The sequence below is a fragment of the Otolemur garnettii genome, unplaced genomic scaffold (genome assembly GCF_000181295.1).
Source record: "Otolemur garnettii isolate 467f Iridium unplaced genomic scaffold, OtoGar3 scaffold00119, whole genome shotgun sequence".
Taxonomy (NCBI): Eukaryota; Metazoa; Chordata; class Mammalia; order Primates; family Galagidae; genus Otolemur; species Otolemur garnettii.
The window spans coordinates 271,929-287,220 of NW_003852514.1; the positions used below are offsets into that span (position 1 = coordinate 271,929).

General features: G+C 39.7%; 1 protein-coding gene and 1 pseudogene across 2 annotated transcripts in view; one reads left to right on the top strand and one right to left on the bottom strand.

Annotated features, from left to right (window-relative positions):
* Positions 1–15,292, bottom strand: part of VPS41 (VPS41, HOPS complex subunit) — a 211,166-nt gene that overhangs the window by 8,202 nt on the left and 187,672 nt on the right. For both annotated transcript variants that reach the window (XM_012809959.2, XM_023517712.1), the window contains 3 exons: positions 11,039–11,093; positions 9,719–9,859; positions 8,280–8,416 (listed from right to left, as the gene is read on the bottom strand). In XM_012809959.2, the coding sequence (XP_012665413.2) occupies positions 8,280–8,416; positions 9,719–9,859; positions 11,039–11,093 (333 nt within the window). The remainder of the gene's footprint in view (positions 1–8,279; positions 8,417–9,718; positions 9,860–11,038; positions 11,094–15,292) is intronic.
* Positions 12,772–13,284, top strand: LOC105887779 (annotated as a pseudogene).

A 15,292-nucleotide genomic window follows, 5' to 3' on the forward strand; every position in this document is an offset into this window, starting at 1 on the left:
TTTTGAAAACTTCCATCTGTCTGCAAGAACTTTCTCTTTCTATACTGTTATGCTGGTTGTTTCCCAGTATCTTTTTCTCAGATTTCATGAAATTTAAAAATATGTTTTGTGATGTTTCCTGAATGTTTACAGACTGCAGAAGTTTATAAGCATGCAGTTTTAAGGATTATGTTCTCCTCTCCACCAATAGTTCTTTGTTTTCCTCCTAAGTATACCTACTAGCCTTTCATAGACCAAATTATTTTTTTAATCCACCAAAGTATTTCTTGCCTATTTCCTGTTTTACCATGGTTTCCTATTTTGTGTTATAACAGATAGCCTCTGATACCACTTTCAGAAATTAAAGCCAAGGCCAGGCACAGTGGCTCATACCTGTAATCCCAGCATTCTGGGAGGTGGAAGTGGGTGGATCACCTGAGCTCCTGAGTTCTAGACCAGCCTGAGCCAGTGCAAAACCCTGTCTCTAAAAATAGCCAGGTGTGGTGGTGGGCACTTGTAGTCCCAGCTACTTGGGAGGCTGAGGCAAGAGGAACACTTGAGCACAAGAGTTTGCTGTGAGGTATGAGGCCACGGCACTTTCCAAGGGTGACAGAGTGAGACTCTGTCTCAAAACAAAAAAAAAAGAAATTAAAGCCAGTTTGAAACATCTTGCTTTGTAATCTCCAGGGTGTCTCAAATTTACACAGGGAAATTGTAACTGAATGTAATCTTATTTATATTTATAGCTAAATGTAACTTTATTTACAAAATATTCATTAAAAAATTTTATAAAGAGGTAGCCAACATGTAGAGAATATTTTGTAAAATTTGCAATGAATATTTTGTAAGTAAAGGTATTAGAATTTCACTGAGGATAACTCTTTTCTTTCTTCAATTTTGATATGGTATTACTTTTCAATTCACAAAATATTTGCAGGCATTGGTCAGAATATACAATATTATCTTTTGAGGATTCATTTTTTTTTTTTATGGGGCTTTTCTCTGTTTTTCCTGGATGAATAATCTTTGGGTCAACTTCTTCCTATATCCTTCCCAACCACTGAGAAGGAGAGTTCTTCCCTCCATAGTTCTAAGCTTTTCTAAATTACATGTTTTATTAACACCAACTTTATTCTTTCCTCTTTACCGTTTTCAAGACAACCAGCTGTAGCTTCTACAATCAATATGTTACTTGTTCTATTTTGTGCTACTGTAAATTTGAAGATAGCTGTGGAAAAACCATCTAGAGACCTCAGATTTGCCCTATCTTCTCGTTCTCATTTTTCTGCAGTTTATCACTGACAACAATCCCAACCAAAAGCAGAATTCCAGACTAAGAGACATTTTACAAAGCAATAAAAGAACTGTATATCAGTGAAGTTATTATGGTTCATTAGAAACAGCTGCCATGGGAAATCATGCCATCAAAAATTGCTCATTTTCTGAAATTTTTATTTTAAAAGATTCCTTGAACACTGAACTTTGTGCTGACATTGCCTTGTTCAAATTGCACTGATTTTCATTAGAATTGCAAATGACAGATACCTGGTTTTACAAGTCCCCAATAAGACACAAGCTATACTGAAAAACTCTCCTCATCCTTAGGCCACAAGGCTAAGAGTTTGAGGTTGCTGTAAGCTGTGATGCCATGGTACTCTACCCAGGGCGACAGCTTGGGACTGTCTTGAGAAAAAAAGAAAAAAGAACTTTAGAAACAGAAGGTACTTTTTAGAGGTCATCTAATCCTAAGGTCCCTAAATGTCAATACATAGGCTAGTGCCAGACCAGGTGTGTTAAGAGATATCAAAATGTTTTAAGGACATTTTCCCAAAGACATTCTTCTCCAGCAGATCTGGGCTGGTACCTGAATCCATGTAATGTATAAAACAGGTCCAATAATTCCGGCAAACAGCCAGGCTTGATAAACACTGATAGACTCAAATGGGAAAACTGAGATCCAGAAAGCTGACGTGCCCTACCAAAGATCCTAACAGGCTTGTTAACTGCACAGCCAGGACTACAGTCCCCGTCTACAAACACCGCATTCGGCTGCTCTTTCAAAGACAACAGGCTGCCTATTTGTCTTCCGTGCCAATCTCCTGCTGTACGCGGCCAGCACAACAAGCGCATCTCCAGAAACCAGCGGGACAAACAGAGAGAGACACACAGGGTGGAATGTGGAAGAACTCACAAAGCAGCACTATACAAATAGTTCATTTTTACCAAAAAAGATAACATAAAAGAGGTCCCACCAGGAGCACACGGAGTTTAATAGGCAGCACTACTGTAGAAAGGAAGAGGAGTATCATAATCATAAACAGAAAGCATGAGCCCGAGGTTCAGTACTTCTGGGTCTTATAAATAGATACATAAAAGCAAAAGGACTCATTATATCTAATTATAGAGAATGGAAAATCTCATCTATCAGAGCTTCTATTCCAACACCAAAAACCAGTACAGGGTAAATCTTCCTTCCCTCATCAGGCGAGGTCAACCTTATTTTCAATATGCAAGGACTGCACATTCGCACCACTTTTGAAAGCTAGAGGAAGGGGAGGCAGGGTAATGCCTTTCTTAGGTTAGTAAGTGGGGAGAGAATTTAAGAAACTGAAATAAAAACAAAGCCTCACAACCCTAATCTTGGGCAGATGTCAACAGATAAAATATAAATCGAAGAAGAGACTAATGACAAGCACTACCCATGAAAAGAAAAAACGAAACTGCCCAATCTCAGGACCCAGAGCAGCACAGACACACAGAAGGGTCTGGCTCTAGTACGTGACGGGGGCAAACTGCTTCCCGCCTCCTAGCCCCAACTTTCTCATCGGCAAAGCAGGTCTGTGATGAGGACCTGCCGGGGGACACACATAGACAGACTCTGTTGAGGGGAAACAAATATAAACACGGAGTTACCCTCCATGGTACCCCAAGTCCAGAGGAGTTCCATTGCAAAGATAGTAGGCTGAAGGCTACCCCGTCCTGTAAAGGCTAAGTCACAGGTTTCTAGAGATATCTTTGAGATCCTGCAATCAGGAGACCCATCTCAGTATCCCACAGCAGAACATCCTGGTCCAGACAGAAACGCAGAGAAAGGTACGCAGGCAGGTGCTGGTCTAGGCAATTCAGCTTTGTACCTACTGCCGTCTATCCAGCGGGCCTTGGGGATTTCTGGAGCCCCTAAAGCAGTGGTTCTCAGCCTTCCTAATGCTGTGGCCCTTTAGTATAGTTCCTGTGGGTCATGACCCACAGGTTGAGAACTGCTGCCTTAACATATCTAAGCTGGAGCTTTAATCTAGCCCCTGCTCTCTCCTTTTCATTTTTCTGGTGAAAAAAGAGGTCTGAGAATGTGCAATGACTTACTTGGGATTAACAGCTACTTTACACGGGGCTCAGGCTCACACTGGGGACTCGGGAGGCTTAGCTTGGCGCAATTTCCATCATGCTATGCTGCCACTTTAGAAGTAACTTAAAAACACGCTTGCTGTTTTTTCACCCAGAGATTTACCCATAATGTAAAACTAAGAAGTTACTCTGGCAGTGCCTGTGTCTCAGTGAGTAGGTCACCAGCCCCATATACTGAGGGTGGTGGGTTCAAACCCAGCCCTGGCCAAACTGCAACAAAAAAATAGCCAGCTGTTGTGGCAGGCACCTGTAGTCCCAGCTAATCAGGAGGCTAAGACAAGAGAATCACCTGAGCCCAGGAGTTGGAGGTTGCTGTGAGCAGTGTGACACCACGGCACTCTACTGAGGGCAACAAAGAGAGACTCTGTCTCAAAAAAAAAAAAAAAAAGAAAGAAAAGAAAAAGAAAAAAAATGTTACGCTCATTAGCAGACTTTTTAGGGATTATTTGAGGGTGTAAGAGCTCAAATAAAAAGGCATGAGACTTAGAGGATCTGGTTCAAATCCAGTTTATCACCCTCCCAGATTCGAAAATCATTTAACTTTTTAAAGACTCAGTCTTCTCACCTGTAAAATGGAGATGACAGTTCCTACGGGCTGTTGTGAAGATGAAATGGTTGTCAAATAAAACTGTCAAAACAGGCTTGGTGTGTGGCTTATGCCTGTAATCCTAGTTCTCTGGGAGGTGGAGGAGGATGGAGTTTTTGAGCTCAGGAGTTCCAGACCAGCCTGAGCAAGAGTGTGACCCTGTCTCTTCTAAAAACAACCCCGTGTAGTGGTGGGAGCCTGTACTTTTGGCTACTTGGGAGGCTGAGGCAAGAGAACTGCTTGAGCCTAGGAATCTGAGGTTGCTGTGAGCTATGATGCCCCAGCACTCTACCTCAGGGTGATAGAGTGCAATTCTGTCTTAAAAAAATAAAAACAAAACAAAATAAACAAAAAACTATCAAAAGAAAGGTGTTCAAGAACAAAGATGCTAACACTCTCATGAAAAAAAGGCTTCAACAACAGAAATGAATACAAATTCTAAATAAAATAAATGCTAAATGTATAAAAAAGATGTCTTAAAAATGAAAGCATGAAAATATTAAAAATATATTTAAAATTTTATTGCATAGACTAATTTGGAAATTGGTCATATTATAGTCAAAACTGAAATATCATTGAAATATCATACTGTTTTAGAAATAATTTCTATCAAAGCAAATGCTATTTGTCCTTGAAATCAGGCTTAGAAACAGTTTAAGTTTGTGAAGTACCATACAGGCTACTTTCATCTTACTGATTTCCTGAAGCTTTTAGTATTTGTGGTGCTATTATACTAACAAGGTGTAAAAAACTGAGAAACACATTAGACATTGATAATGTAGTTGATACCATTCCCTTAATTTCAACGACATCACAGTCATCTAACGTGCCACCTAACCTTGGTTGAAGAGCACTGTTGTAGTTTAGAAAAATGTGAAATTGTAAAACCAGAAAAGTTGTTCAAGCTTTTATCCCATAACTTTGTCTAAGCCCCCTTTCCAATTAATAATTGGCCAATGAATGATCGATCACCAAAAGCACTTTTAGTACCCAAGTAAGTTTGAAAATGCTGCAAACTCTGTTGTACACCTCCCCTAAGAGACTTTCAATGCATACTAACAAAAACAGGGGCCCAGGAGCCATGTGATAGCATCTCCCTAACGTCTGATCATGGATCCCTGTGACATCCATGGAAGTCACTGCCAAGCCCCACCATACCCCATCCCACACAGTGGGGTCCAGATTCTTGGCACCTGTGGGTCACATACACCAGCCACATACACCTAAGGTGGCAGGTTCGAATCCAGCCCGGGCCCACCAAACAACAATAATGGCTGCAACCAAAAAAAAAAAAAAAAAAATAGCCAGGCAATAGCGGGCGCCTATGGTCCCAGCTACTTAGGAGGCGGAGGCAGGAGACTCGCTTGAGCCCAGGAGTTGGAGGTTGCTGTGAGTTGTGATGCCACAGCACTCTACCCAGGGGGACAGCTTGAGGCTCTGTCTCAAAAAAAAAAAGGAATTTACGAACCTGCACGAATCCCCAAATTTTTGGAATTAACAGAATTGCCAATTTTTTATTTTGCTGTGTAAAAACATGTGAAAATCAACTATAGTTTTATGAAATAAACAAAAAATGTCAAAGCAAAATTAAAAACATGTATGTATCAGCCTTCTGGAAACTGCAAAATGCTTTGTAGATAGATTTAAATTATTTTTATAGTGATTCTAGAGAAAGAAAATAAGTAAATGGCTATTAATAAATTATGGAAAAGGAAAAGCTTTCCACAGAAACACATTTCTACACTCTTTCCTGACCCACGAGGATGTACTCCCTGGAATTGTTTGAACAACCTGCCCCAGGAGAGCTTTTTCTCTCTGTATCCTCCATCGAGACGTCTGAGTGCCAGTGCAGACTACAGATGTGCCAATTTTCACAGGCTCTGCTGCCTTCTCTAGGGGTCTGAGAAGCCACTCCTTGGTTGGGGGGCTATCCAGGCAACCACAGCTCTTTGGACCTACTGGCTAAATAGTTCTGAGCCTCCTTAACCCATTACCCGACTGCATACTTAACATGGCTTAAGGAAAAAGCTCTCAGGATATTTTAGAATATAATTAAAAAGGATAAAATATTGACTTAGCAGCTGTTTTAGTGGATTTTTTAGTATGCTTTCATTTTGCATCTAATAATAATTTTATTTTTATTTCCAGCTGACTCAGAAGTATGTACATTTATCTGTAAAAGATAAATGAGCAGTGAGGCTACAGTGGAGTCCACGAGCTTTGTTCTCTGGAAGAAGAGCCTAGTAAAAAGGATGCGTTTGGTGGCTTGGCAGGCACTGTGGAGACTGAGGGAAAAGAAATGCACACTTTCCAACCCGGAGGCTGAGCTTCACACACTACGGCTGGAGGACACAGTGAAAATTATTTATTACCTCCCTTGGGGTAGAGTTGTTTAGAGACACCTAAATGACTTCTCAACAAATTTGGGTTTGAAACTTCCAGCATGCCTGGCATAGCAGGTGGTGAGGGCTGATGAAGTATAGATCATTATCAAGCTGGTTCATACCCGGAGGTTTGTAAGGTCTGACACTGAAACCATTTTCACTAAAGCCATGATTCCAAACGTGGGAATCGGCGACTTCCCTGCCTGGATCACCTTCCTTCATTCCTAGGGTGCCACGTAAAAGGCAAGCTCTTCCCTTTACCTCTCCTGGCCTATTACCCCACTCCCATATATTTCTTTCTTGCTTGCTTTTCTCAATTTCCCTCTGATAACCTTTCCTCTAGGTCAGTGGTTCTCAACCTTCCTAATGCCCTGGCCCTTTAACACAATTCCTGTGTGGGTCGCGACCCACAGGTTGAGAACTGCTGCTCTAAGTCATCTGCAAACCTTCAAATTCTACTAGAAATATATATCTGTATTTCTTTAGGTTTTTTGCACAAAACCTACTTCTTTGGCTTAACTGAATAGCCATTTTTCTCCCATGAACCTAGTTTCTCACAAAGCTCTCCTGAGCGAAAGCTCCTTGATGTCTCATGCCACCACCTGCAGCAAAGCCTCTTGTCTATTAAAGATGCCTTATCCAATAACACCAGGGTCCCTGTGGCTGGCAAGCTCGCACCGCGAGTGTCCCGCTCACTGAGAAGCTGGAGATCTTCCCCCTTGTCTTCCATGCCCACCCGCCGGCTCATCAGAGGCTGTGGCCTCACAGTTTTATTCCTTTTTTTTTTTTTTTTTTACATTTCAGATTACTATGAGGGTACAGAAAATTAGGTTACACTGTCTGTGTTTGTCAGGTAAAGTCCGACTTGCAGTTGTGCCCTCACCCAGGAGGTGCGACACATACCCTTATGTTGTGCCTGCTAGGTGACAGCACTCCAATCTTCCTCCCTCCCCGCCCCAACTTTGTTCCATTTTTTGAACACATGTACAGTGACTTTGCTCAGAAATTTTAATGTAACGCTATCACACTCCCTGGCCACAGACTCTTGTCCCTCCAGCTCTGCCATCCCTTTTCATCTCTTACACTATCTGTTCTTGAGGTCACCAACCTCCCTGAAATTCCTTCTTTTGTCCCGGCCTCTTACCTAAGGGTGAGTTCAGCAGCTGGCTCCTACTCTGCAGTCTGCACGGAGACAACTGCCCCCATCTCATCATAATGCTCCTCTGATTACAACTCATCTTTTAGCTTTACCTGCAAAATCTCATTATTTCCAGGAAAGCAATTTCATTTACTATGACCAAATTAACTTTCTCAAGTTAATCAGAGAAAGAGCAACAATAGCCCAAATTTTTAAGAAAATATGTTCTCAATAGTTTTGAGTTCTACAGAAGCTACTGGTACCCTGGACAATAGTAATTATTAGATTTATTTTAAGAAAAAGATTAAGATGCTTTGTAATCAGCATATTAATTATTATATGTAAATGAGTTCCACTGTTCTTATCACAAATTCTGAATTAATAGGGATCATGAAATTGTACTATTCTAGAAAACAGACAAAAGGCTACATAAAATCCTGTATTTTAATATCTTTCAGGGAATAGATTCCTGGATGGCATCAAGAAAAATTATTGAACTGTTTGAAAAAATTGTTTTATTCCTCCAAACATTAACTACTTTCACACTCTCCTCAATTCCACAAATAGAAGAATGCCTGCTCAACAAGAGAAAATTTGGGGATGGCTAAAGAATCAGATAGCTATCTTAAGGGGTAATGTTTCTAGTCTTTCTATTTTAACAATTTTCTAAATTTTGGAGGCTAAATAAAACTATTAAACTGAAGTTGCCTACCGATATCTGACCCTAGAAATGTTTACCCACTGAGTTGACTCATTCAGTATGCTCATATATTTAAGAAAGGATACTTACCTGCAAATTGTAGTCCTGTAGAATTTTAACCAAGGAATCTCTCAAATTAGGAATCTCCATTCCTTCCTTAATACGATGAATTAATAGAATTGGGTCAACATGTGTGCCAATGTTGTTTAACAAGCCAGTGATAAATGCTATAAAATACCACACAAGGCAATGAACATGTAAGCAATGTTATAATGCAATTTTATTTGCACATAATTCACACATAATACATTTTTAGACCGAAAGTTACTTAAGACATTATTTCCTTCAAAGTAAGTGTTAAAACCATTTGAGTTTCTAAACTCTCAAGTACTAATATTAAAAACTTTGAAGAACTTTAAGACATAAAGGAGAAACTGAATGCAAAGTGTTCAAAAACAGCTGAAGAAATGATTACTTACCTTCGGAACAGTTTCTAGTGTTAAAGGGCTGCTACTAATATTGATTGAGGACTTACTGTGGCTTAGCTTTACATACTTCTCTCCAATATTTTGCAAGGTAGGAATATTGTATCCCCATTTTACAAAGTAAAATGAAGTGTTTTATTTATCCAGAGTCACACAGCTAGCTGATAATGAGCCCAAATTTAAACCCAGGCCAAACCCAAGTTCATGATATATTCTATTATACCACTTTGCCTCTTAAGTTTCTTAAAGTACTACTTTATCATGCTCACCTAGATTCCTTGTCTTTTCAAGAGGATAAAGTCATTAAAGTCCATTTCAGATTAAGGCAGTTACACAAACATAAAGCCTTTGAGGGGTGGATTTTAAACCGCTATTGCTAGTTTTCTTTAAAAGAGGAGTTGGGTTACTATGAGGTGACTATTTTTGTTTTTTTCTATCCAAAATGGAGACCTAATGCAAATGGTCAAGCCCCCAAAATGCAAACTCCTGGTGTTGCACTGACTATTTTTGTTTTTTTCTATCCAAAATGGAGACCTGATGCAAATGGTCAAGCCCCCAAAATGCAAACTCCTGGTGTTGCACTGATAAGACGGGGCAGGAAAAAGACTACACACTGTAAGGCAAACATTCAGAAACAGCCAGTGTCCAGGACCAGTTACACTCCCATAAAGAGACTGTTAAGGTCTGTATACTTTCACAATAACAGCTCCTGTGTACAAAATAAAAATAAAACCAAGACCAAGCCAACACTACCCAGATGACATGCATTCAATTTGGCTGCAGTAGGTAAAAACATGCCTCTTGGGGACACAGTTAATAAACTGTGCAAGCTCCTATTTTCATCACATGCAGACAATGCAATGGGATGGAACTCTATCCCAGCTCGGAGGTTGACAGAAACGGTTACCTCACACCTGGCCTGTTTCTATTGGAGATACTCTGTCGCATTTTAAACCCAATGTATCTTGAGATAATTCTTACTCTACACATAACTGGCCATATTGAGAGAAAAAAGTTCCAATCACAGATGGCTTTTGTGCTTACGTGGTTTGTCTATGGAATACAAAATCAAATCTTCCCAGAGTTCCCCATCATCTTGCTCCTTGGCAAATTCGATTGCTTTATCCACATCATGTAATTCCTCCATAATCATCTTCAGGGCGCTTCGGCTATTACCCATTCGGCCTAGGTGGGGGGAGGATGTGAGAACGGGGTCATTTAGAATATTTTAGCAGAACATTTTAAAAATAAATAGCCATCTTAAAATTTGTTCATAGTTTGAAAGCTAAGACAAAAACATTTATTTCCTTATATGAAATCTGCATGTATTATCTATAACAGCAAAATAAACAATGCCTATTTACTTGATGTTTACCCTGTGCTGAGGACTCATTTTCAGGCTTCACATGAATTATGTCATTTAACCATCACTGCAATCCTAGGAGAAGTGTGTTCTACTAATATTCCTACTCCATAGAAGAAGAAAAAGAAACAGTAGTAATTTGTTAAGATCGTGCAGCTAAACAGTAGAAGAGGAATCTGAAGAAGTGAGGTCTGGCAGACCCTGACTCCCTTCTGACAGACCTGTATGGTTTCTGGATGTGAACACCTTTACGTTCAGCCGCAGTTAGTCAGGGTAACATTCACTCTGCCCCAAGAGTGGCCCTGCACATCGCTCTTGTGCTAAATGCACACTCAATTATCACAGGGTGGCCTTACTTCCTTTTCTTTCAAGTTCAGGGAAAAGCCTTTCAATAACTCTGATGAGATGAAAGTATGTACCAACTACACTTCTATTAATTATGTTACATACTCTGCTCAATGATCCACTGGCACTTTAACAGTTTTAGCAATTTCCATGACTTTGTAATATATGATATCCAGAAGGCCTTACTCAGTGGAGGGACAGTGACTGCCTGGCTGTGCCTTCCTCCTGTCCCTTGGCGGGTCCAGGAAATAGCAAAGGTTCTGGAGTCCTTCTCACTGGGAGTGGCCATTCTCAATGGATTACAGCTGGCTTAGGAATGAAACAATATTCCACCTGATAGCCCTTCTATGGCATTTTGTTTTTCTAACAAATATTTCCACGGTTTATATCTTTTTAAAAATGGCTAACTTAACCGTATATATGCATAGGATTTTAAAGTTTTTACACGTTATTTCTACAACAGTTGTTAAACCACTCTTCCTTATTTCCTGTGCTATGAAGTCTATTTTTATAGTATATTAAATTCCTGTACAAAATAGGCTCGAAATTCTGTAGTCTAAAACCTACATCCTTTCTTACACAATTCACATCATATTATTACCCCATTTCTTAGTTTATGAACCAAAATGGAAAAAAAAAACAAAAAACCTACTTACTCAGAAGATAAACAGTCTCTTCTACAAAGTTTCTCTGCTGACAGATCTCAAGGGCCTTCAATCAAAGCAGGGTAACATGTTACTACCGGCTACCAAGCCAGAACAAATATTAACAAAGTCACTTAAGCTTACAACCTTGAAAGCATTTTCCCACTGCCTCTATTTGTTTATTTACGTATTTATTTATTAGCAGTCACCCTCTGACCAAACCACTGCCTTGCTTTAAAAACAAAACAGCAAACAAAACCCAGATCTCCTGAGGATGTACTGGCGGCTGTTCTCAGTCATCTCTCAGAGAGAGAGGTATTAGGCTCCACACAATATAGTTGAAAACATCTTTGAAGCAGAACATGACATGAGCAAAGGCAGAAAACAAGACCAAGAGGCTGAAACAAAGGCCCTTTCCCATTAAGCATTTTCTCTTTATGCTACTTTAGATTTCTTCAGAGCACTGCTTCCTACCAAATCTAGAGTCAACTATTTAAAATGCTTCCTTCTACATAAGAAATGCTCACTGTTCCATTTTCCCATCATTGAGCATACCATATACTCAGTAAATACTTGTTGCACAAATGAATGAGTGGATGAATGAATGAATGAACTGGGACTATGTCTATTGCTATCTTACAGAGTTTTAAAGAGCTCTGCTCAAGGATTGGCCAAAGTGAGAAGGAAAAAACACATCTAATGATCAAGAAAGCTCAAAAAGAAGCAAATATGCAGGTGACACTATTTTTGTGGGTGTTTAAAAAAGACATACTATGTGTTGATAAATAACCCAATCATTCTAAATTGACTGAAACACATTTGTTATATGCTCTGCACTGGGTACTAGAGGGTCAGGTTGGATAGAGACGCAAAGATGATAACAAAAATGTTAATGACGAAAACACAGAAAAAGAGAACAAAGAGTACAGAGGAGGCGGCTCAGTAGGAGTGGGGGCAGTGAGTCCACCAGGGAGCTCTGGGTCCAGGGAGGTGATGGAGGTGTGACAATGCAGCATTCCATGATAAGGGGACATGAAGGGAGGGCCAGTGCACAGAGGAGGAGCTCTGAACTACAGCTCCACAGGAGAGGTGGCGTCTGGACTGGATGTAGTAAGCTGAATGACCAGCAGGGAAACCTTATCTTACACCCTCCTGCCTAACCTCCCACCTTCCAATGTCCACCCCTGGCAAAGACTCCAGAAAAATAGTCACGTGGACTCCACATCTGGTCAGATCCCAGGTATATACTAAAGCTGAACTCTGCACATGGCTTAGCAACACTTTACCAGAATTGCAATCAACTTCTCATCTAGTTATTCAATTTCCCTCTGTTGAGACCATCTGCATTCTAAGCCCTGTCTTCTGCAAAATGCCTGGCCCAGAGCAGGTATACAACAAATATTTTTTTAAATGAATGAGTAGGTTTTAGGAGGAAGATCAGTGGATTGCATATTCAGAAACACCCAGTCCAGGTTGTTTTAAAAACAAGAACCAAAGAGTTAAAAAGAATAGCTAATAACAGAAGCTAGTTTTGATATTTTGATTTTTGACTTAAATTTTTTCCATAGGCTATATGTTTTAAGCCAGTGCCTCTGGTTGGAGAATACCAGCTAAAGGACAGAATAAAACTGATCATAGAGATCTGGCAAAAAAAGAAAAACCAAATACCCAACTCCTTATTTTAGATGTGCAATGAAACTAGAATGGTGTTTTAGGCTATATATACCATTTAAACAGGGAAATTAAATAAGAAAATGAGAACAGTCTCCTCCCTGGCTGCCTGACGATAGCCCGCCATCATGAACGACACAGTAACTATACGGACCAGGAAGTTCACGACTAACCGACTACTTCAGAGGAAACAAGGTCATTGATGTCCTTCACCCTGGGAAGGCAACAGTACCAAAGACAGAAATTAGAGAAAAACTAGCCAAGATGTACAAGACCACACCCGATGCCATCTTTGTATCTGGATTCAGAACTCACTTTGGTGGTGGGAAGGCTTTGGCAGGATTTACGATTCCTTGGATTATGCAAAGAAAAATGAACCCAAACATACACTTGCAAGGCATGGCCTGGATGAGAAGAAAAAGACGTCAAGGAAGCAGCGAAAGGAACACAAGAACAGAATGAAGAAAGTCAGGGGCACCGCAAAGGCTAATGTTGGTGCTGGCAAAAACTGAGCTGGATTGGATAACAGGCGAAGGAGTAAAGACTCTACAGTGATGTTATCTGCAGCCATTGTATAGATTTTTCCCAAGAGGATTAATAAAGACTTTTCATTTGTAAAAAAAAAAAAAAAATAAGAAAATGAGAACAACTAAAGGTCACAGTGAAAACAATTTGATGACTCACAAGACTTCTTTAAAAACGAGGTGGCAGAGAGTGCTAGTTGATCCCCCAATATTCTCCTCCTACAGTAATAAGATTTTAGGCCACAAATGTAGACTGCTCAGAATTAAAAAACAAAACAAAACAAAAGAAGAACAGAAAAACTATCTCAGCCTCCAAAGTGGTAGGGGACCGCACAACTAATGTCCACCCCAGAGCTGAAGAAGAATGCCAAGTGGCAACTTCTGGGAACCTTCTTTGAAGCCAGTGTGTGAACCCTTGGTTTCCTTATTTGTAGTGCTTACATCCAATTTGCTGCTGGAACCATGGACAGCACCAGCTCCCATCACAAGGTCAAGTTTACACAAGGTGCAGGAACAAGAGAAAAGAGCCCTGGTCTCTCTCTCTCTGACTGTGTGGCAGGATACCCGCAGCACCACACCAGGACTTCCATCTGACAGAAAAGTATATTGTTTCTCTGTTTAAGTTGTGATTATTTGGGGATTTTTATCACTTCCAGCAGAATCTAATCCCAGCTAATACCTAGAAAATCCTCATTCATTTTGATTAAAACATGGTTTAGCTATTCCTGTACTGTCTCTCCCATTAATCATTGCTATGAACAGTGGAACTTTCTTACCAACTCTTCACTCTCCTGCAGAGACAAAAAACACATTTGAGAAGTTAAACAGGAAGGGAAAAATGCAAAAATCTGAAGTCAGAGGACCCGGCACTACTCTAACAAAAAAAGTTTCTAGTTTTGTCCTGGGCCTGAAGATAGGCAAAATAGTTTATGGTTTAGTAGGACTGTGTCATTCACAGATAAAGAGAAAATTGTCATACAAATGAACTGGCAGAATGCTTAGAGAAAAATAGTCTAAATAATCATGATTATTTATACAATTTAAAATAGTTTATTACTAAAAAGTAGCCATTAATCAATCGTGTACTTGAAAATACAGTTAAAATTCAGATCCTTGGTACCAACAGCCACATTTCAAATACTCAGTTGCAAAAATGTGGCTTGTGGCCAGAGGAGATCGTAAAACATTTCCATCCCTGTGGAACATGCTAAAGGACAGGGATGCTGGAGGTTTTATACGTACTATCAAAACTAAAAATTCCTGCAGGAGGAAATGTCTAAAGAAAGTTTGAAATTAGGAAGGAACGGTCTGGAATGCCAGAAGATACCTACTACCGAGTTCAAAGGTAATTATGACTCTCTGAAACTTTAATTTCACGCATTTTTGTTGTTGTTGTTGCAGTTTTTTTGGCCAGGGCTGGGTTTGAACCTACCACCTCCGGCATATGGGGCCAGTGCCTTACTCCCATGAACCACAGGTGCCGCCCGCAGACAGATTTTTTTTTAATGTTTCATGACCAGGTTCTAATGTATCTTAAATTGTCTTCGCATAAATGAGAAAGTAGAGACTGTAGAAACATCTAGAAATTTTAAGTATAAAAAGACAGTATTTCTAATACATAGAACTTTTCTATTATTGATACAAATCAAGCCTAAAAGCATGTTTCCTTATCACAGACTTCTGAATGTTCCTGGACTGTGGTGTTCCCTAGAGGAAAGAGCAGGGAGATGAAGGTTTTCTTTTAAAGCAGAGGCATAAACACACATACACACACACACAAATGCACAGAAAAGGAAAACAGAAGTCAAAATAAAAATGAAGAGACAGAGTATTGTTAGAACATGAGTAAAAAATAATACAAAAATAATCTTTTAATTATTCTCTTCCTGATTTAGTACAAATGTAAGGAACTGAGTTAGACACTGAAGGTGACTAACAGGAACCTTATCAACTGTAAATTAAATAATTATTTCTACCTATAGCCTTGACCTTGTCATCTTTTATCCAATCTCTTCCAATATCTTATTGAAAATCTATGAACTTTGTGTCTCCCAAGTATATTCTTCCAGAT